At 40.3% G+C, this 24,400-nt stretch overlaps 1 protein-coding gene across 1 annotated transcript in view; it reads right to left on the bottom strand.

The window, feature by feature from the left end:
- The window catches only part of SGK1 (serum/glucocorticoid regulated kinase 1), a 70,308-nt gene extending 47,444 nt beyond the window's left edge, over positions 1-22,864 (bottom strand). Inside the window, exon 1 of the mRNA XM_030945512.1 lies at positions 22,313-22,864. Within this exon, the coding sequence (XP_030801372.1) occupies positions 22,313-22,381 (69 nt within the window). The 5' untranslated portion in view covers positions 22,382-22,864. The remainder of the gene's footprint in view (positions 1-22,312) is intronic.
- Between the last annotated feature and the right edge of the window lie 1,536 nt (positions 22,865-24,400).

Below are 24,400 nucleotides of genomic sequence, written 5' to 3'. Positions count from 1 at the left end.
TTCTCTTGCTGACCTGCCCCAAATTTTGACCCTGACTCCTCTAACCTGCCTTCCCCCTGGCTTCTCCTCATCTCTGCATCTTCCCAGCAAGGACCCAGGGCACTGCAGTAGGAAGGGCACTGGTTACGAGCAAAATGCACTGTGCTGGCAGGGCACAGTGTCAGCCTTGTGCACTTTGTTTGCTTTTCCTTTCACTTCTGTGACTGTCTCTTTGATGTGAATCAGCAGTATTGGATTTCTTAGACATTAAGTGAGGAGAGACCCTTCTGAGCTCTTTTTCCAAGTTATTTTGCACTGTGAAAGCAAAAAGACCACTATGTGAGCTGTGGTCTATTTGCAATGAATCTGATCAGAACTCTGTCGTTTGAATGCAAAGGAGGGATAGAGATGTCTCAGGACACACTCTCCCAGCCTGGAGGGTGAAGGCTGAGGCAGCCAGGGCTGACAGCCCAGCTGTCCTCCTATTGACAGGATGCAATCTCTTTCCTCCGGGATCCCTGGCCTCAGCAGCTCCATTCTTCATTAAGAGATGATATTTGCCATTAGAGGATGCTTTACATTAGGAAAAAAACCACCATTTTATCTTACATTAGTCACGAGCAGGATGGCAAGTACTTGATTAACCGTGGAAATCTATATCACAGCAACTGGTAACCAGGATCATGCATGATAAACAAACAGAATGAGACATCTCCAACTGGCCTTCTCCTGGTGACTCCTCCATGAGCAAAGCGCCTGCTCTGCTAACCTGCCGGAAATCTCAACATTAGGAAAATTTCTCTTTCCTCTCTATGGAAACCAAGCAAATAGATTTCCTTCTGTGGGCAAATGAGCCACTTTCCAGAACATTCCCCATTTGCATTTTTTAATGTCAGTTCATGTGGATAATATTACCCTCTACCTCCATGCTCTGGAGCATCCCCACAAAATATCCAGACTGCTTTAGCTTCAGGTTGATGGGTTGAAGTTGTAGGGGGGAGGGGTTATTTTTTTCAGATTTAATTTCAACAAATGTATAGAAACTGATCTTTTAACCCAGGCAAGTTTTTTTTTAAATATATTTTTGCCAAGCATAATTGATTCTGTGATTGTTAAGCACATCATTAAATATATTACTCTCCCCAAATAAATACATGGTTATGTGCCTTGATCTAATTTCAGATTTTGTTGTGTTGAAAATAATTATTATATTAATGGTAAAAAAAAGCTTGATTTCCCCGTGTAGTTTTATTACAGGAAACAGTCAATATATTTAATGTGATTCTGAAAGAAGTAAATGTTGAATTTGTTCTTTTCAAGATATACCTGGTGGTCAGTTAAGTATTTTCTGACCTGGTTCTGCCTTTTTTCCTCAACATCCTGCAGCTTCAGTCATTTTAGTATTGGAGCACACAGTGTGCAGAAATGTACATGAATAAAGAACCAAACTGACAGCAGAAAAGGACCAGGGCTGCAATGAGCTGCAGGTTTAGTCTTCCTTAAAAATTCAGGAAACATAGGCCAGTCTTTTGCTTGAGAGTTCTCAATTGCATATGGAATTCACATGTAAATGTGGATCTAAGGTTTCATTAAGACCCTATGATGTTTGGTTTTGTGATATCAAATTAATGACATTTGCAGTGATACAGTTAAACAGTAATTTCTATTGTAACTTCACCTGTATTTTCACTCTCTTGTGTTTCCATTTACATACCTCTAGCCTTCTTGTGTATGAAAAAGCATTCAAAATGTGACCTGGGTGCTCCTGATACACCAAAATGAGTTGTTATTGAATGATCTTGTAGCTGTACCTTTTAATGGTAATGAAATATACATTCTGCAGTATCATGCTCATAAATTAAAAATTAACCACTGGTACTTTAATGATGAGGGAAAGTAACACAGAGTGCATTTTAAGAAGCTGCACACACCAGAATGTAGATGGCATTTCTCTCTGTAGCATCAGCAAGTGGTTCCTGAGTTCAATCTGAATTCTGAAGAATTTTTCTTTCTTTATTATTTATTCAGAGTTGACTCCTGATTTTAAGCCAGATACACACCTTTTTTTATGGATTACTTATTGCTGTTTAAAAATGTTGGGCTAAACCAAAGTTTTCACATGATAGGTCCGTATTATTTATATATTATGGCCTGTACTGAGAGATGAAAAATAAGCATGATCATGAACACTGTTTAACAGTATAAACTCTGGTCATATTGTTGTTCTGTTGAATGAAGCAGAGTTTTGGGGAAACTAAAGTGAAAAAATTTCTGGAGAATCCAGCTTTGAGACTGAATGAAGCAGCACGATTGTTGGGTTTGGTTTTTTTGTAATGGTTGGAAAAAGTTCCAATAGGTTAGCACACCCACAAATGCACTGTCAGAGGAGAACTTTAAAAGTAGTTTATCTTCATTAGGTCGGACAAAGTCCAGGTTCACGTACATCCAGTCCAGGACGCCGTGCTGACTCAGCAATACACACGTAACAGGTCAATAAACTTAACTGAGTCACTCTGAAAAGCAATGTACAATCAACAAATGTCAATAGAAACCCAGGGCCTGCACAGCTGAGCCCAGGGAAGTTGTTTTCTTTCCCGTGCAGCCTTTGCCCCTGAGTGAGGCGCTCCTGGGTGCTGCCCACGCGCCCAGACCTGCCCGGCAGCGCCCGCGGGGAGCCGCGCTGGGGCTGGGCTGTGGCTGTGCCCAGGAGCTCTGCCAACGCCTGGCGTGCTGGGCTGCTCCTAGGGCTTGCCTACATGGATGTGCTAAAGTCTGCTCTCCAGTCACAAGTCACGTAAATGCACATCCAGGCCCTGTGTGGGCAGCTTGGGTCAGAATTGCAGTGGGTTTAATTAGTTCTTCAGTCGTTTACTCCATTTATCAAAGTTAAAATTTTGGGTTTTATTCTGAATTGAGAGGTTCAGGAGGACTTCAATGACATTCAACTCCTCTAATTTCACTTCTTCAACTAATTCAGACTAATGCTCCTCAGTATCCCTTTGCAGAAAAACCCTACATTTGTTTTTGAAATAACATTGAGTAAAATGCACAGAAGAGTGTAGAAAATTCAATGATTCACCATTGACTTTCAACATATATCCATGTCCAAAGTCATTGAAAACACTGATTTGAAAGTAGGAACTGGCAGCAACTTCATAGCAGCAAGGTCAAGATCAGACTTTGGAAGAAAACCAATTTCCCTGGCCATTGCTATGCCGTTCTTGGGTTTCTATTGATGCTTGTAGATTATATATTACTTTTCCGGGGGCCTCAGTTAAGTTTATTGAAATGTTATGTATATGTATTAGTCACTGAATGTAAGTCTACACTATAGGCTTTTGTCTAGCTTTAACCTTAATAGACTTCAAAGATTTTTTGAGGTTTTAATATTTACATTTACATTAGACAAGTGCTTTAGATCTATAGGTCTGTTTGACTTGGGCTATCTTAAATGTCACTAAGGGATTCAAAGTGCAAATATTCATTTATTTTTAATTCACTTCCGCAAAAAAAAATCCTACATTGGATTGCACAAAACTTAAAAGAATTTTAAAGAAATTTCTCAGAGTTTCTTCCCTGATTTCACAAATTAAGATTAACAAGTAGCAGATGATAGTTTGCTATTTAGGGCATTATGTGATCATAGAATCATGGAATGATTTGGGTTGGAAGGGATCTTAAAGCTAATCTAGTTCCAATCTCCGTGCTGTGAGCAGGGACACCTTCCTTAAGACAAGGTTGCTCCAAGCCCCATCCAGCCTGGCCTTGAACCCTTCCAGGGATGGGGCATTCATAACTTCCCTGGGCAATCTGTTCCGGAGCTTCACCATTGTCATACTGAAAATTTTCTTGCTAATACCTAATTTAAACCTCTTTCTGTTCAAATTCGTTCCTTCTCCTGTCACTACATGCCCTTGTAAAAAGCCTTTCTTTAGACTTCCTATAAGGCCCCTTCAGGTACTTGAAGATGCTGTAAGGTCTCCCCAAGGCTCAAACAGCAATGTGCTAGGTGCATAATTCTTTGTGGTGCTGTAAGGAGTATTTTATTATTCAAACACATTATTTTTTTTTTTTCTCATCAAGATATCCACTACTACTAAATAAATTAGAGCCTGCTCCTAACTGCAGGAAGCAATCTTCCTCTGAACTTCCTCTGACAACTTCAGAACTTTTGTTTCCAAGGCAAGGCCCCTTAATTTTGCCCAGTAATTTCATCCACCATTGTAGAGTATAAGCAGCAGACTCTAAATGTGTCTGAGATAATCAGCTTTAATATAACTACTCATATGAATAATTTCTTAAAATGAAGGGTTTTGAGATTTTCAAAGCAAATAATTTCAACTTTTCCAAAATCAAAAATCTCACATTTTCAAGTCAAATGACATTTTTTCTTTCTTTTTATTATTGTTTATTATTGAGACAGAACGAATTATTTAGAACAAATGCAGTCAACTTCACACTCGCTTTCATGACTGGGAGTAAACACTTCTCCACCCTGCCGCATTTTAATTTTTTTTTCTATTGGTGGTTTTGTTGGACCACCAAAGGAGCTCTGGAAGTAGTTAAAATTCTTTGGGATTTTTGGCATTTCTTGCAATGACAACAAACAAAATTGATGAAAATTTTCAAGAAAAGTGAGTTCTTTCAAGAAAAGTGAGTTCAAAGGAGTGTTCTGCACCCTTCTAATCTGTAGCCATGTTTCCCTAATCCCAAACTAAATTGAAATATGACTGTTGCTAGAGAGCAGCTCTAAATACCCTTTTCCCAAGCATGGCCTGTAGCATTGCTGAAAGGTGCACAAGTATTTTTTTAAAGGCTCTTTATTTTCTGAGCCTTGTTTTCTCAAGTTTCTTTGTTTGCTTTACTTTCTAAAAACATGATATCCAACAGTGATAATCTTAGACTTAAAATTGCCAGATGTGATTAAATGAGATTTGCCAAGTTCCAGGGTTTTTTTTCACTCCTGGTTTTTCCTGTTATGTAATAGCAAACAAATAAAGCTTTTAATTTGATATGGCTCAGTTGTCAATGGCATCAGTCGACTCAGCACATTCTACACTTTAATTGGTTATCCATAAGCTAGTCCCCATCACTGCAATTATGAGGAATATTTTCCATGAGAGAAACACCAGCCTGTTCCCTGGGGCCTCTACCAATGCAGATGTGGCTCTTGCTCAGAGGAAAAAAGATGCCAGTGGCACCAGTGACCATCTTGGAGCATCCTCCCTGTCACTGGAGGCTCCGAAAAACTTGGTGCTTCACAGGACACGACGAGCTTCTTTGCTGGCTTCACAGCTGAACGCTTGACCTTCAGAACTGATGAATACACAAGAAAAGAAAAAGCAGGTTATGCAGGGACATAACGTCTTGCAAGATTAGGCCCTTTGTGGATGTGGCAGTCACTCCACTGCACTAAGCCCCAGTGCCTGTGGATTTTAGAAGGATTTTAGAAGGGTGGGAAGATACACATCCTGGAGTAATATTTGTGTGAAAGAAAAACAGCATAAGATTGTAGACAAATTTGCTAGGCCATTAGATATTTAAAATTGAAGACATTTGCTGAGGACTGAGCATAAACTGGATGATGGAATGGCTTGAGGAAAACTTTGGAAAAAACTGCTTGGAGGTCCAGTACTATCAGGCAGTTCTCAATGAAACATCACACCCATCAACACAATAGTATCAAATGTAATCTGACAGCCTGTGCAGCACTGTGCTCAGTGAAACAGCATTTTCTCCCTCTTAAACTTTGGACAGGCTTTTTTTTCATATTTTTGTGGGAAATTGGAATAAACCACTTGTGCCCTTGAATTTTTCTGTACTTAAATGCCATTATTCATGAAAGTTTGTTTGCATCAGTTATGGGTTATTTTGGCTCTTAGTCAGCTCCTTTACTCTGCATGTTGAATTTCAAAGTCTCTGGATATTCTTTTCCCTGCCGGACAATACCAAACGCCTGGAGTGTGATCTAGGTCAGTGTATGTGCCTGTGTTTGAGTTCTGCCTTCCTCTGATATCAAATGTACATTCCCCCTTCTCCGGTTGCTGTTCATCTGATCCCTTCTTTCCTTTTCCTGACGTTATCTAATTGCACCCCGAACAAAGATTTGAATTTTCATCCATTATGTAAACCCGAGGTGGACGCAGAGCTCTCGGAATCATCTCCCCCGAAGTCTTGAGGGCGACTGTCAGGAAACCTATTTAAATTACAATTAGGTAGATTAGGGAATGAAAAGCTCCATTGTTCAAACTGTATACAGTCATCTACTTGAGTGGAAAGTGGTAAACGAGAGGCAGGCTGATTAATGCCCCGACTGAGATCTAGCACTACTCTCTAGCTGACTCTGACATTTAATTTGTCATGTCCCATGGGAAATGCGGGCGCAGCAAAAGAATCAGTTTGTCAAATCACCTCGAGCTATTTTTTTCCCTGCAGATCTCTGAAACACACCACTCTGTTGATTAATAATCACATTTTATTTTAAAAGGGAAAGTGAAGGGCAACACGCTGCACAGTCATCATTTGCTGCTTTCCCTGCAACGCCGAGAAGCCGCTCGCTAAAAAGCAGACAGAGGCCAAATAGCAGAGCACTTTGTTTCTGTCCAAGGCTGGATGTACATGCCCTGGGTTCAAGGAGAGTTTAGTCCTCCAGCTCTGCCAGGAAAAATGTTACCTGCATGTGAGGGGGATCTGGGGAAGGACAGATTTGCCACAGCTCGGGGTGGAGAAGTGCAGGGAATTACCACGTTCTTCACAGGAGCCCCAGCACACTTCGGTATTGCAGGGAATATACAGCATCTGGCAGAAATCAGATCTATCCAAGGGAAGGCGCAGCAAATATTTCAGTACTTCTTGTTGTCATCGCTTGCATCACTTGCAATGTTAACACATCAAGTAAATAAGGCAGATTTTTATGATCTTAAGTGTGAATGGCATGTCTCCAGGCCACAGAAGAAAATCAGCAAAGGCAAGATTCTTAAAAAAATATATGTCAACATGTGACTGCATTCAGGCACTAATCCCAAAAGTTGATGGGTACCAAAATGACTCAAAGAATTTGGAATCTCCTAAATATGGGTTTAAATATTTCTGCTGAACAAGTTGTAAATCATGTAGTTCAAGGCATGAAGAGCAGCAGAAAATTTAGGCACACTAGTATTGCAAATATCTACTGTTAATGGGCACACTGCAAACTGCGTGGTTGATTTTCCTGTTCCAGTAAATGGGAAAGCTCTTGGCAGCTCCAGTAGTGCAGGAGAAAGTTTGTAAAACCCACATCTCACATTAATACCTAAATTAACTTTTGCTGTGCCCTCACACTGATTTTTTGTAATATGGCACCAAAAAATTCTAAATAACTGAATAGGCATCTCTTAGGATTTTCCTCTTTTGCTTCCTCCAATGTTGTCCTTGATAACAATTGTTAGTGTCATGGGATTCTTTTCTCTGTGAATAAATAAATAACTGATGTGTTGGAATCAGGTAAGAGCTCTTGGATCAATTGCAAGCACTGATGGCACTTGTTACTACACGAGATGGGACAATAGATTCATTGTCCATTCTGGTGTATAAACACCCTCTGCGTATTATGTCAAAGAGCAAAACAAAACAAAATGGGCTTTATTGTGTATGTGCAAGTGTAATCTTTCCAGGCTACCAAGTTAAAAGTGCTTTTCATCTAGATCAAATAAAAACAACACAAACAATACAACCCGAAATCCTATCCAAATAGTCTGAGGCTGCTTGCTGGTACCTTCTCTATTCTGTGTTTCATGTGAGCAATGCCAATTGTCAGTAAGGCCAGGCAACATTTATTTTAACTCCTGCTTTGATAAACACCACATCCCACATCTATTAGTCAAGCCTCAAATCAGTCTGCAGGGTGAGCATCTGATCTGGGCACAGGAGCATCTGATCCAGGCACAGGAATGCATGCTTGGATGTGAATGGCAGCAAAGGTAGGTGAATGAAAAAATTCCAGGCAAAACAAAGATACCTCAGTGTACATTTTCTCCATCTCAGTTTCTTGATGCAATGGTTATTTTGAATCCTTCAGTAATCTCGGCTGAAATAGCCCAGCATTATAAAGTTTAACTGCAGTGCAAGAGTAATGACTGCAGTGGCAGAACATTATGGATGACTGGTTACAGCACCAAGTCCCATTCAGTTGTCATCCTTAACTATTCAAAAGCTTCGTACTGTCAGAGCAGGGAAGCATATTTTGTGTGGCCTGAAATTAATAACTTCTCTATTTCAAATTTGAGCTTAACTCTACACTTCACTAATCTCCTTTAGATTTGGCAGAAGGTGACCCTTCTAATTTGTTATATAACTTTGCAGAGCATCCTAATTTTTTGTCAATCTTTAAAGCAACCAGGACCACTAGACAAGCTGATTTAGGATGCCTGGTCCTTCTGGCCCTGTGAGAGACATATGCCAAAATATTCACAGAGCTGTGAGACAGACCATACACCTTAGAAAGCTTCAGTATTCCCAGAGGGGCTCCTGGTGAAAGATGGCAGTAATTTTTTACAGATCAGCCTTTGACAGGTCCCTGGGACCTGGCAGCAGGGACTTCTGCCATGCAGGCCCGTGTGTAGTGTGGCATGGCAGTGCCATGGGGGACTTGCCACAGCCTTGGTCAAGCCCCACTTGAGCACTCTGGAATGATCTTGTCATCTATCAGCCTGGCAAACACAGACAGGCAAATGTCCTTGCTTTTCTTTTCCAAGTCAAAGGAGATACTGAGTAATAGAATCACAGAATAGGTTTGGGTTGGAACAAACCTTAAAGATCCTCTAGTTCTCAGCCCTCTGCCATGGGGCTTCTACACCTTATACTTGACTAGGTTGCTTAAAGTCCCATGCCACTCAAATTAGCCATTTCTAAATGGCATCCCAGCTGAGATGCAGTGTGCAAAACACCAATCAATTTCCATCAGGATCTAAAAGATTTTTTTTTATTCCAAACCGTACAAGAAGTTATGACTTAAAAAACCATTATCAGCAGGGATTTAAGCTAGGAGGAGGATTTATAGTTCAAGTGTTTTGACAAATTAATTCATTGCCAAATGTGACCAATTCTTATAAGATCACTCACTGATTTTGATCACTGATTTTTTCTCCACTAGGATGATAAAATGAAGTTATGGAAAGCAGACCACTTGATACATACTCTGACACTGTAGGAGAACTTATGGTCCTGAATAATTTGAAACTAAATCATACATCATTGTCTAGCAATTGTACAGACTGAAAGTAAACCTCCTTGATATAAGAGACTCTTTTGAGGTTAAAATTTGTTGGTTAATGATTCAAATTTTTCTGCGCATGATATTCTTTAGATATATGTAATAAAATCTTAGCTCAGGCTATCTGAAAAATGGACCAAATGTTTATAGCATTTCCTGCTCCAAAAGCTGCCAGCAACATTTATTTATAATCCCATGAGGAGAAAACTATTTTCTAGTTACATTTCAATCTACTCTGAAATCTGCTTGAATTTCACCAAGTTTCCCATCACTCTGTGGTGACTAGATGCCTCCTCCATTTGAGAAATAGGTCTTACAAGTCCTCCTTGAAGAGGGGGAAATGACTCAATGCTTCAAAAACAAAACAGCAAACACAAGATGAACTAACAAATCTGAAACCCCATCCCAATGCAATTTCATCACCTATAAAACTGCAGCTGTTTCAATTTGTGAAGCTAAGCAGTTTCTCCTGCACCTGTCAAACCTGCCTGGCATTTCAATAAATTGTTCCATGTGTTGTTTTTGCTCCTGCTTTAAAATAGCTGGAGAAATATGGTTTTAAGAAGGGCTAAGTACAGACAAAAAGTACAGTTAATTGGAGTAAAACCACATTTTCAAACTGCCAGTCAAAACCAGTCATTCATATGTATTAAAGAAATAAGTGTTCTTAAGTGAAAAACATAGTAACAGACGCAAACCAGACACACTCAAGAAGTATGAAACAAGGGAGGCTTTCTTTCTGCCCTTCACATTATTTCCTTTCTTAGCTTAGCATTTTTCCAGGGGCGCACTCACACACGCAAGAAACATATTATCCAGCATTTATTCCTTGTGGTCTTCATTTTATTTACAAGATGAAGGCAATAAAGAGCTTTGTTTTAGAAACATGAGCTGAAGTGTAAGTCACCAATGCTGACTTATCAGCTTGTGGGTTGGAGTCTCCCACATGTGTAGGTTGTTGGTTTTGGGAAGACTGTGACTGAAGCAGATTGTTTTGAATCTCTTATTCCTTATGCTTTGTTATGTGTAGATTTTCTTTTGCTTAACTCTTGCAAATAAAAAATAAATATTCTGAAGTCATTTTGGGCAAAAGCTTCTGAAAGCTAGCACATTTTTCCTCTGAGAATGCCAACATTTTTGAGGGTTCAATGCCAAGCAGGTTAAACAATAATTATGACATCAGAGAAAATATTAAGAATACCCTGCAGGTAGGATAATTTACATGGTTTCAATTTGGTGTGCAAATACTTTTACAGGACTGCTAGTCACCAATATAAATTACTGTGTCAAAGAATAAGTGAAATGGAGAAAGTAAATTGAAATTAAAGAAGGCAAGTAGAAGAAGATAATACCTGAGACAGACAGGTTTTTAAATGGATTGAATAGTTTTCCTAGTATTGTGACCATGAAATAAGGGAAATCAGATGACAGCCTAGCATTGTGGACTTGGCCAGTAACTTCTTCACTACAGACAGTTTTTGGAAAATCAGCAAATCACCAATCTCAGCTCTCCTTTCCATCCTTGCAAATAATTTCTCTCATTTGCAGAGCACCTGGGCATGTGGCACACGTGCTTTTGATTCACCTGGTAGGGCAGGTGAATCAATTTTTAGGTGGCATACCTACAGTGGAGAAACCCAGTGTGGTTGTCTGGATCCCATATAAAAACACAAATGTGCCAAGATATTTTGGTGCAGAAGCTGCTGGAGTTTTCCAAGGCTCACACAAGTTACTCCAAGGGCTTCACAAAGCACGCTGCTAGGCTGGGCTCTCTAGCAGCTTGCAATGGAGAAGCAGCAATCTCTCCCTTCAGCTCTGTATGGGCCTATTCAGTACACCGGCTACTATATGGGAAAGGTCCAGGTTGGTTAGCCCTTGGAGAGAAAGAAGGGAGAAGTATGATGAACAGAAGAAATTTGTTGAAAAGAAGATGATTTATTTACATATTTAACTTCTGGATGACTGCTAGTTTGCTTGGAACTGCACAGAAAGAGAACCTCATGAGGCTTGTCTCATATCTAATTACAGCTCTTTCAGGCTTAGTATATATGGAATAATTGGGGAAAGGAATGAACAATCTCAGAGTAGCTCTGACCTTTATCCCTTCAACATTTCTTAATTAATCTTAAATAGAGAAGGAAATAATTTATTTAGTCCAAGCAAGATATCCCAGACCTTTGCTCTCTTACCACTGTACAAAAAGAAAAAAAAATACAGTACAGAAGAAGAGACATAAAAAATAAAGGAACTTTTGAATCTGAAATGAGACCTCGTCCTCTCACAGGGAGCTGATGGAAGGTGCACGCATGGACACCATAGGCTTAGGAAAGAATGGACACTAATGAATGCTTCTTTCTGACAGGGTGAATCAAATCTCACAATCTCCTTATCAAAAACATACATCCCCCATCTCCACCACATTGTAACTCCTGATGTTACACACTGGGGAGACACTGTCAAATTGAAATGCAGGAGCTAAAAGAGAAGTGTCAGGGCCAAGATAATGAAGAGACACTCTAGATTCCATCCTGGTGACTGTGTTTCTTCTTGTCTCTCCACCTCTCTAAAGGTCTTGGTAGCGCTAAAGACATCTTTGGATGATGGCTGCATCTTTAGGATGCCCATCTACAGAGCTGTCGGGGGATACACTATGATGGGTAAATGAAGGTGGTATAGAATGTAATCTTATCCCCTAAAGAGTTGCAGCTGAACCAATTACTAAAGACGAGCAGCAGGCCTGTGGTTAACAGGCCACAGCTGTAGCCAATAAGAAGAGTGTTATAAAAGAGTGGATTGGTAGGAGACAGTTGGCTACTGTGAGGACAAGGAAGAGTCAGTGCTTAGAGGAGCTGCTTATAAGAGACGTCAAGGAGGTATGAAACTCTAGCAACATGGAACCCTTGCAATATAATGATAACACAGAGCTGCAAAGCATTGAGCAACATTCATGTTCATCTGTTTTTTGGGAGTTCAAGACCATCCCTGATTAGTAGTGCTAAATAAAAAGGCTTGGTTATTAATCAACTTTTATACCAGTGTCTGAGATGAAAAAGAAATCAGTCTGAAGTCAGTGATATCACTGTATAAAGGGTTAGGATATCTGTGGAGCAGGAGAGAAGATGACATGGAGCCAGGATGCAAACTGAACACCAAACCTTGAGGCACAGCAACTGTGGTTTTAATCACACCTCTAGTCTGTTGGGGTGAGAAGAAAAGGTCACACTACAGAGCTAAAGGTTGCTTTGGTTTGTATTTCATGGGCTGTCCTCCTCCAGCATTACCTTCCATTATCTTCTCTTCACATGAGTTTTCTTTATATCACAGCCTAAGTCAGAAAGGTTTTACACAGAGGATTCCCACAGTCACTTTGTTCCCACAGCATAGAGGTTTAGTCCAACACTCCAACCAGAAAAGTTGATGTTACAGCTGCTGTCCTTACAAGAAGCCCTCCTTTGAATTGACCCTTAAGGAATGTGGGATCCAAAGTTTTGGATGAATCAGAGTGTGTCAAACCATGTCAGTGTGCCTCAAAATTTTAATTTTGAAGCTAGCAATAAATTATTCAAATTCCAACCAACCTACAGTTTAGGCCATTAAAGCTTAACAGTCTTTCATTAGAATACTGCAGGGATCTTTTCAGAAAACAAAAGATACTGAAAGAACTGTATATTTTTTTTCACTAATCTTAATTAATTAGCTTGGAAAGAATTTCAAGCCATTTTATGGACCAGTTCTTTGGTAAATTTTTGCAATACATGTAAATTTGCATTGTTGACCTGCAGTTCAAGCATTTTTCTTAATAACTTTTTTTACTTATTTTGGCTACCACTTGAAAACTTTTAACATCCCCAGTAAAAAGTATACATGCGAACTGACTGAAGGAAGACAAATATAAAAACAGAGCACAAAATAAAAGATATCTTTCCCATCTATAAGTACAAAAGCCGCCAGCTCTTCCCAAATCAGTCATATAAAAATAATTTTGATGGCAACAGTAGTCAGTGATTTTGACTATCTTGTTTTTGTCCATGAAGTCTCAATTGAGAATTGAATCCAAACTATTTAGGCGCTCTCAGTCCCTTTTTCTCTACCCTGAGGAGCTTGCAATCTAGACAGCTGGCCAAATGATGCTTCTTGATCTAGTTGAGGTAGATTCCGAGGGTCAAATGTTACACAGGAGCCTGAGTTGCAATGAGTTTGTCTTCCTGCATACTCTTTTTGCACCCAGTACTGGTGTGAGGTAGCTCCTTAAAATACCTCCTGAAAAGGTCCCAGCCCACAGGGATGCTGAAAGAGTGCTGATCTGGGTAGGTGCAAATTGAGCCTTTCCAGAATAGGACCCCCAGGGTCATGTCCCGTCTCTGTATCACACCAATAGTCAGCTGGCAGTGGGGCAGTGGAGGCAGGGTTCCCATTCCTCCTCTTGAATATTGAATGTTTTCAGAAAAGTCCGAATGTGCACTGCCTGCCTGACAGGGATTTTTACCATGTGTAGTCCTCTGGATCCTTTCAGAGGACAACTGAATGCCCACGGCATGGTTTGCCCAGTGTACAAATATGTGTGTGGCCCTGAAGAGCACAAGCAGACAGGTTGTTGGCATCTGGAAAAGCAGCCCCTTGACTACTGAGCTGCAGCATCTGACTGCACACATACCTCCTCCTTCACTGGAGCTGGGACATTAAACAGTTTGCTGCTGCTGGTGGCGGACACCAAACCAACATCAGTGCACACCTACAGCAAAAAGAGGCTGTCCCCATGCCTTGCACAGCTCACCATCCGTGCTACTGATGTTATGCAGAAATTTGATTATTAGGGTTTACTTGTGGGAGACACAAAAGCAGTGAAATAACTGCTGGATTATGGGCTCCAGTCTCAGGCTGTCCCCTCTATAGCCATTTCCTGATGGGCCACGGTACGAGAGCAGGCTTGGTCATGCTGGAAGACACTTATAAGACAAACATGCCCCTTGGCACTCTTGACTTTGCAGGGCAGGCAGAATCTCAATTTATGATGCTTTTTCCTTTTGCAATCTTTTAATGAGCTGAGTAGACTGGAAATAATAACTTGTCAACTTAACACAGTATCTAGCATCTTCTGATGCCACTGCCATGTCAGCAAGACTTCTGACCACTTGAAAAAAATTATTTTGGTGCTGCTGCTGTTAAGCTGCTTAAAATGCTTGCATAAATTTCAGCCACACAAACCCAAGCAGATGTTTGCTACTGCTCTTTCAAGGAAAGGAAATTTTTATTTTAGTGGTGAAAACTTAGAGTAAGGGTCAGGAAAGAAAGAAAAACTGTTGTTTTGGATATGAGTTTGTCTAACTGACTGAGTTGCCTATTTTCTCTTTGTGCACTTACCTGTGAAATGGGTATGATTATTCTACCTTGTAAGGATATTTTGAGTCTTGGTTAATTGCATGTGAGCTGATCTGGAAATCTCTCAGTACAGTCTTCAATAAACATTAAGATTTATTGCTTTTGGAGCTATTTTTTTCTTACTCCCTATATTTAATAGTCTTGCAATAAAAGCAACTGTTGTAAATAACAACCACTAGCAATTATTTTGTGATAACGTGCCATTTAGAAAAAAAATGTTCTGTGTTATTGATTTGATTTTGCAACACAGTTTTGTTGTTTTAGGTTTTGCTTGGCTTTCCACTGCCTTAGCATCTCCATTTACATGTTTTTCTGCAGAGATGGTTCCTGTCCTCCTGTTTTCTTCTTTTTTACATCAGCCAATTTGTTAGAAAGATATAAGCTTTCCCCTTGCTTTCAATTCTCTGATTACATTCTCTATGGACACAACCCTTGACCTCCCCTGAGCTTGTAACCCTCATCAAAGCCATGTCTTTAATTAGCAGATAGGGTAACATATACACAGAGTTGCTGCAAACCCATAGTCCTTCCCAGTCCCTGCAGCTCATATTTATCAATCTCCTCATTTGGCAGAGGAATCACATTGATTTTTCAGCAGACACAGCTGTCTCCTTTCTTAGTATCTCAGTTTGCATCACCAGTTACCACACAGCTAAGAGTGTCCAAAGCCCTCTGTGCTGTTCTTCTTGCTGATGTTTTCTTGCATCACAATGTTTTTCAGACAATTTGGATGTTTAGACTAAGGGTAAATGATACTGAGGCTGCTGAGCTGAGTTATGGGAGCAGTGACAACATTGTGTCTGGGGCAGAATAGCTCTAAGAATTTGACTCCACACTCTGTGGCATTTAAAACACTGTCAATATGCGCTTGGCAGAAGACTGGGAGATCTCACAGCTGGCCCTTCCCCAAAAAGAAGCCATGCTCAGCTCTGAAGGCATGTAATGAAGGCAGACCAAAGCACTCTTGCGGCTTAAGCAATATCTAATCTGATCTTGAAAGGAATGAGCCAGAGCAGGCTCTCAAAGGAACCTCCCCGAATCGCTATTTGTATTTAGTGATGGTGGATAATGAGGACCTGAAAGTGGCAAAAGAGCTGAGAGCATGTTTGGAAAAACCCAGTCAGAATCTGAAATAAAAAAAATAAAGAAGTCAATTTCTCAGAAAGAGTGAGGTAAGATAAAGAGTAAATCTTTAAATGAATTCTGTGCTCTGAGTTTTCCAGGAGGACAATGATGTACAGCATAGAAGAAAAAAACTTATGGGACTATGTGAACAGAAACAAAACTATCACATCTGAAGGGAGAGCAAATTTTAAAGAGTTCAGTAGAAAATGAGATAATATGCAACATGCATTTAGCAGTATGCCAAACTTGCCTGATGTCTTCCTTTGATGAGGCAAATGTGGATAATCTAATCCATATGGTCTTTGGTAACTCAGTAACACAGGGATAACTCAGGGGAAATAAGTTAAAATGGAGAATAAGAATAGTCTTACAAACATAATCATGGGATAAAGGACCAAGCAAAAAGTGTATTGTCAAAAAGAATATTACTACTGGAGATGGGTTTGATACAGAAAATGCTCAGAAAATTTGCCAGTGACACATAGATCTGCATAGCAAAAGAGGACTAGAGTGGGGGAAAAGAGCGGGAGGGAGGTTGGAAGTGTGTAGCAGACTCCACGAGAAAGAACTTTGAAAGAGGACCGTATGGATGCTTTGGTAACCTCAAAAAGATCTCTTGGCCAGCAAATATGACAGCTGCCTCTGTCTGCTAGAGTTACTGGGCAAGGGAAAGTCTACCCTAAAGGAAGTGTCTGAAGGAAGTTGTCTTCTTTAGCCTAGACAAGGACAGCTGAAAGAAGAAATGACTGCTCTCTATAAATACACCAGTGGTTGTATAGATGAGGGAAGGGCACGATCTATATAAGTTATTGTTATGTGTCAGTAAAAGAGCAAATGGGAATAAATTGGTCATGTGTAAAACTAGGCTGAAAAGGAAAGGAGGATTTCTAAATTTTCAAGCAGAGGGATTTTTCCAAAACTGGAAGAGGACTGGGCAGCTTCAAGCATTAGCTTGACAAATTTGTGAGAGGAATATGAGACGTGTTTAGGAAAGAAGATCAAGATTAAGTTTAAGGAGTATGGATGTACTTTCTAGTATTACATTTTTTATGAAGGAGAATGGAAGAGGTTAGAGGAAGGAGAAATTAATAAGAAATAACATTTTCCTCTCTCTTGATCTTTTTTCTTTCTCTCCTTTTCTCTCATTCTACTATTCTTCCCTATTTCTTTTTCCTTTTATTCATTTTATTCCAAGCTATTACACTTTAGTTTTAACAGCACTTTCATATTTTAATTTTGAACAAGGGACTCACAGATACTTTCTTGTCTAAACGTTGCCAGTTTTGTGTCATAAATCTTTTCCTGTATGCTAGCTGAAAAACAAAATATTAGCAGTGATCCCAACCCAAAGCTCATCTTGGTTTAATGGGAAGACAGAACAAAACAATTTTTTTAATGGAAAACCAGTACTGGGGCCTTACGATGTTTCTCACCCATTCTCATGTTTCATCCCATGTGTTTACTTAATAGGCTTTATCAGGAAACAGTCGATAGGCAGAAGATGAGAAAACTATTGGTCAGCTCAATGACCATTTGCAGCAGGCTTGAAGCCTGACAGAGATATAAGGCCACCTTCATCTCAGTTACCTTACAGCCCCATGGTAGTTGTGGTCTGCAATGCTCAGGTTATAGACTGATGAAGGCATTTGGGGCTGTGGTGGGCAAGGAGCTTACAGCTTTGGCTGATGCTGAGAAAAGCCATAGATGCTCAGCAACTCTTCACACAGAACAAGCAAGATGGGAAAAAAATTCTCTGCTGCCAGTCTTTGCCTTACTTGTAGTCACCCAGGATCCTTGTCTCTGGAAATCAGCTTTAAAATATATGTACTTTTGTGACATTGGCCCAAGCAGCTAAGAAAAGCAGCAGTATAATCAGTCATCCCATACAGAGCTGAGATTTTCCTGAGATTTTCCCATGGTATAGACATTTTGTCTCTCATTTTCTTCTAGGTAAGCTCCCAATTACCCTAAATAAAATGTATCTCCAGCCCTTAAATTAATTTCTAGATTTGTAAGAGTGGCAGAGCAGAGAGCAATTCCCCCACAGCACAATCTACCAGAGGGACCATAATCTGTAGGAACTCAGCTGGAAGTACTGCATTCAAGGGCTTTCTGTATCACTCAATTACTGTAGCCCTAAAAATGGCACTCAGGTAATTCTGCAGTCCCCTCACCCATGTATTGCCTTGAGCTCTAGTGCAGCCTGGGCTGTCATCTGCATGCACAATGATGTTTACGGGTTGGTCTTTTCAGCTCATGTATGGGGAATGTATGTTGGTATGTAGTGCCATAAAATATCAACAAAGAGAGGAGCAGGACATGGCTTCCACAAACTGCTTGTTTGGAAAAACTGCATGGAAACAAAGGTTGCTATTTTCTCTTCATTCTTGCGCGTTCACTTTGGCTTGACCTAAATTGCTAATTAATGTAAATTTTCTCAGTGAAAAAGGATTATGGATATTCTTTCCCTTATCAGGTTTCAGACTAGCAAATCCTTAATCCCTGCAATAAACTTCTTCTCTAAGACATGCCCTGTTTCTTTTTTTTTTTTTCTTTTATGGAAGACAACTATTTCTTTTCCCATTTCTGAGTAATTTATCTTCTTCACATTCTGAATAAATTTGTGTTTGGTCTTGGACCAGACCTAAGAGGATAACAAATTTCCATATTCACTGAGGTTACCATATCATGAGCACAGTATTTAAGTGGCAGGGATGGTTCCTCATCACTCAGCCTGGTTTAACCGTGTTGGTTTGTGTTGTGATATATGACATGGCATGTTATTTTAATATGAAGGAGGTAGTATACGGTAAAATACTATCCAAAATCTTCATAAGGTAGGCCAGTGCAACAGAAGAGGCAGTGCAAATACCACACACACTCACTTGCCAAAAAAAAATCTGGCAGGGATGGCAGTAGGTGAAAACGAAAGGCCCCTCTGCCCTGGGATATCTCATTGGCTGAAGAGGAATAGCATATTTGTAGGTTTACCACATTCAATGCTCTTTTGCATTGCGAGCATCCTGCTGTGTGGGCATCCTGCACAGCTCTGAAGGATGAGACCTGCAAGCCCCTCACAACAGAAGGATGTGACTTCTGCCAATTAACAAACCATTTTTATTTAACTTTGGGAAAGTCAGACTGCTGCTAGTATATGAAAAAAAGATTTCCCAGCCATGTATAGCCAGAGCTTTTTAAGGGTTATTTATACCAGTACCCAGTATGCAATGTCAGTGGACAAGGAAAAGGAAGGTAGTAAAAATGAAGGTAATTGTGTGCCATCAGATAACAATGTCTTTTAACCTCCCAACCTTGTCAGGAGGTAATCCTTTTATGCCATGGCCCAATATTATTTGAACAATGATGTTTATAATTTATCTTCATTGGAATAACTTCAGATTTCCTCCTTGTACTTATATATGGCCCATCTTCTTCTCTCCCCTTCTCTTTTTAGATTTGTGCCATCTTTAATTAAAACCCAATATTTAACCATTAAAACTTCTGATTCTAGGCACAAGTACTGGTTACATCTCTCACAATGAAAAAAAAGACAGGCATTGTAAATCCATTAGTTTTCTCCAAGCTGCACCCATTTTAAGTGGATGAAGTCCCTATTTTGTTGTTCCAACCCCACCAGAAGTGAGTGCTACAGGCTATTCAGCAAAACAAATAGTTTCTATTTCCCTTTTTATTTTAATTAAGTGTGCTGCCCTTTAATTTCAGCCTTTCCTTCCTGTTCTCTGACCTCTGGACATGATTAGTCCATACCCTGAATCATCTGACACAGCAGGCAGCATCCCAGAGGGCCAGTACTTTGTCATCAGAGAATAAACCAGGCTTAAAAAAAAAAAATCTGTTCCCCAAATTCAAGTCAATGTTTGAATGCACTTTTAGCCTAGTCTAAATCCACACAGCTCTGCCAGTCCTTTCTGCACTCTTGGACACAGCAACAAACAGGATTGCAATTTGATGAGAGCATAAGGCTCAATGGGAAATGACAACAATCAAGATACATCTGGCACTTTCTTCCAAAAAAAAAAAAATAGTAGCAGCATTTCCCAAAATTTAGTGTATTTTACTCTACATTGATTTGGATTTTTTAGAATTAGACTTGGAAATCACCTGTACTAGGAATGTGTGCTTTTGAGGAGACAGACACAGGGATTTCAAACTGGAGAGATCAGAGCCCCACCCCTTGTTTCATCACAGACCCTGTGATCTGGGGGTCTGGAGAAGCCTGTGCAGTACCCAGATAACAAATCTCCTTCTCTGGACTTCAGGCATCTGTCAGTAAGGAGGGATAGCAGCACCTCACCCAGCAGCCAGGACTGCTGGTCTCTGCCGTGCAAGAGCTGCCTCCCGCTCCGGATGGATGGAGGATGCATCCACTGGGGTGCTGGTTATGGAGCACTGGTGCTGTGGGGATGCAAACCATCAAAAAGCTCCACCACACACCACACTCAGACCAAGAAACCTTGCATGTGTGCTTCTGTACATGCAGGATTCTGGTGGTTGTTCAGCCAGAGTCTCCAGATCACTGGCAGGGGACCAAATCAACTCTTGAATCATCTCTCCCTGTTTTCCCAATAGTTAATATGTGACATGTCACCAGTCCAGCAAATGCAAGATATATTTCTGGGAGCCAGCAACACGTTATGAGCATGCAGCTTTTCTTGTTTGCGTATATTTCAAACACTGGCATTGAACAATGGGGATTTTCTGCAAGGAAGGCAAGAGGGGTAAGAGAAACATCATTGAACACATTTATCTCTTAACAGAAAAGTATAGGGAGAGAACTCCCTTCTTTGTGTCTCTAAATTGGTTTTACTGATTTTGTCTATCTTCATCACAGCAGCAAAAAGGCAACATCTGTTAAAGTGAAAACCACAAACCAAAGGCAGCTGTTTGTCCTGTTCCACTGTCCAGGACTGTATCTGTATGCCAGTTTCTTCAATGATGACTACAATTAACAATCTCTTTCAACAGAAAATTCACTGATTATCAGTGTAGGTCTGGAAAAAAACCCACAAATCACAATTTTCCCTTCTTCTAGAACAAAATTAGGTAGAGGTTTCCAGTGATAACTTCTCAGTGGCTCTAAACAGATAGAAGACAGTTGCCAATACAGGAACCTTATACAGGAATTGCAAGCCAGTTACTTTCCTCTTTAATAATACAATTATAGTAAAATCTTCAAGCACTTATAAAAAAACACCCAAAACAGATAACCTTGCTGGTAAGCTGAGTATCAGACATACATGTGCCAATGGACTTAAATAAGAAGTATGTTGGGATAAGAACCATTTTTATGGGCTGAATTTATGTGCTGTTTGAGTTATCAGTCTGAGGCTTCTACAAACCACCTTGGAAACAACAATTGTTGGCTAATACTGCACCTTTTTTCCCCTGAGTGACCCAGTATTTTCTACATCTGCCCTTAAATGTGGCATCTTGGTGCCTGAAAGGGTTTGACCCCAGTTTACAAATTAGTTACTGGTGTAGGCTTCATTTTGTTTTGCCTGAAGGGTTAAAAGGACTGACCATATCCTTGGCATAATGGAGAGAGAGAGAATGAATGGGGATGAATGAATGAATGAACTAATGAGTGAATGGAGCAGCTTATCTGCTCCTACTCCAGTCTGTTTAAAGAGAGGGTTGTCCTTTTAATCACTCAGGAAATCCGTTCCACAGTGTAGTCCCTGCTAACAATCTCTTTCTGATGCTTTGCTTCTGCTGTCTGGGTCTACCCAGACTTATCCAGAATACCTGTCCTGCTGCCACATGGAAATGACTTTGTTTCTCAAGTTAAATAAAGACTGTGCAGTGTTGTCACTAGAAAAGAGTCAAAGAAACAGAAAGGACTTAGCTAAAGTGATGAGATAGAGTTACACCTGCATTTCTTTGAGGAAATCATCAAATAAAAGGCATAGCAAATATTTTCTAAATACTGATATATCTAAATTAAAGAATATAAAATAAAATCAAATTCAGGTGTAGCTCAGTCTAACTCTTTTCTCCTGCATGAATTATGATTACAGGCAAATTACAAGCTGTGAAGTGTTTTCCTGAGCTCACAAATGCTTCTTTGTTCTCTTTTTTTCCCTACTTTGTGAGATGATGAATGGATGAGGGTAATGCTACACTTAGGAAAGTAAATGGAAGGTGTGGAGGGAGTCATAACCCTAGGTGGATGTAGAGGAGCAAGTCAGAGACAAGCTGCAACATCCCTGCACTCTGCTTTGGAGTGCATTATCCCAGCCTGAATAGCTGCCTGTATTGCGTCAAGCCCTGGGGTCAGCTGTGACAGAGACACACATTCCACAGCAAAGAGTGCTGATGTAATGCCTTTGGAGCCCCCAGCCTCGTTCTCCTGCCCTGCTCCTCTTCACCTACACTGCTCTTGCCCTTGCTCTTCAGTAGAACTGCCCATGCCATGGGCTCTGTAAAGTAGGAGACCAATGTAAAGCACTTTCCTTCTTCAATGACTTTCTCTCTGCTCTGGCTAAGTAAGAAATGCACCAATAATAAAAGAAAAAGCAAAAAAAAAAGAAAAAAGAAAGGATTAAAGGAAAATCTTACCCTCTTTTTAAAAAACTGAAAGGCTGAGCACTTCTTGACTGGAAATCCATTCATGTCTTTGTTGACCATTTTCCACAGTGAAGGGTATACAGTGATAGATCCAGTGTGCCAGTGTGGCACTTGCTCAGTGCATCTGTTTTCCTCTGTATTCTTTCAGCAGATGAAGGCAGAGCAGGGCAGGAGGCTCACCGGCACGGCTCAGGCAGCTGTCCTTCACACATTCATCCTCCTGCACCAGCTACTGCAGCAGCAGCAGCACTGGCAGCAGCAGCCTTTCCCAGCTTTCAGATGCAGCTCTCTATTAGCTTCTTAAAACCATCCCCTAAATACATATACTCCTGTAAAATCCCGTGACAGCTCTCAGATCAGAGGCAGCAGAGCTCAGGCTAAGTGGGGCTCACAGAAACCCGGGTCCATCCATCCTGCGAGAGTTACTGGTGCCACATGCTGTACAAGCACAGAGGATAGATACCGTGCTCAATTTGCTATTCTCCTTCTTCAGGTGGTGCGAGTCACTGCTGCTTGAGATGAGAGCTGGTTTTGATTGTGCAAATTTCAGTGGGAGCTGCAGTTCAGCAACAGCAGAGAGAGAGAGGGAGGGAGGGAGGGAGGGGGGGGAAGGAGAGAGAGAGAGAGAGAGAGAGAGAGAGGGGGAGGGAGAGATGCACAGGCAGAGCAGCCGAACACAAATAACCATACAAAGGATAGTAGGAAGGCTCATGGAAAGAAGTGCTGAAAGGCAATATCTTTCCCATGGGAGAGTGACAGGGGTAGCTGTCATTTTATATGTGAACAGTCTTTGAATAAGATGAAAAGAAACACAGGTCAATTTAAAAAAATGTTTTTCCTGTGTTCTTCTGATTTAAACAGTGGTACTTTGGAAGAAAGCCCATCCAATGATCAATGCCATACTGGGTTATGTGACAGGACATGCTGTAGAGAGTTCAATGAGCTTAAAGGAAACCCACAGTTCCTATAAAGTACATTTTTTATTTGTGGTGCAGATAAATGTGAACCAAGCAGACACAGACACATTTGTTCAGATATTTCTGTAGAAACATGGATATATAGCTTTTAAAACCTGAAGGGTTTTTTCATTAGAAATAGGAAGGAAAGAATCTTGAAAAGGCACCTTTTTTAGCTTCCTTTTTATTAAATTCAATTGAGTTAAATGTCACCAAGTCCAGTGAATCCAATAATATGTGTTTAACTAAACTGTAAAGTATATTTTAATTAAGGTACATTTTCCTGAAAGGTTTGGAAAATAAAGTAGGGTTTTCATGAGCTCCTATCAGCCTATGTTCCAGGTTAATAAAAATCAGTTTCAAGAAAGCACCTAATTTCTAATATTGATCTAGCTTCTCATTCGAGCCATAACTTCCAAGATTGGTCAGCCCAGTAATATAAAGAATATTTTATATATATATAAGGATCCTGCTCTAATGTAAATCATCTCTATGTTTAGGTAAATAGACTGAGCATTTCACATTTTTCAGTGGAAGCCATTTTCCGTAGTCTTTGAAGATATTGTGTCACTCTTCCCTGTCCCTTTTATCCCCTCTTTTGAAGATCCTTTAATAATTAGAGCTGTATATCCCATCCTAGTTCTTTGGACCTGTGCAACTCGCTGGAGACCCTAGCCAGAGCAGATTGTAGGCTATGACCTTTTTACAAGTCAACAACATGTATTTCCCAGCTTTGTACCTTTAGCTCTCCATCACTATTTATAAACAATTTGGCTGCACTCATCTTAGACTTGGAATTTCTTAAGGATGTAGTACCACAGCATTCATTCAAAACCTCTTTTCCCCATACTTATTTCCCCATTTTTTCCCTTTTTTCCCCCATCCTTTTTCTCTCCTTTCCTGTCCTTTTCTGTCTTTCTCCTTTGTCTTTAATTGCAGTAGTCACAGCAGCCCCATAATAGTCTGAGAACTATTTCTTGGGCTCAGGTTAAAAATTCTGGTTAAAATTACGAGGGGAAAGTACAGACTGATCCCAGGTCACAAATGAAGACACTCATTGGGAAGCTACAGTTCAACGTCCAAGCAGCACAAAAGACATAATGTTGATTTTGGGTGTTCTTAC

The sequence above is a fragment of the Camarhynchus parvulus genome, chromosome 3 (assembly GCF_901933205.1).
Source record: "Camarhynchus parvulus chromosome 3, STF_HiC, whole genome shotgun sequence".
In the NCBI taxonomy this organism is placed as follows: Eukaryota; Metazoa; Chordata; class Aves; order Passeriformes; family Thraupidae; genus Camarhynchus; species Camarhynchus parvulus.
The sequence above is the reverse complement of the archived record's forward strand: the minus strand, read 5'-3'. Positions and strand labels throughout refer to the sequence as shown.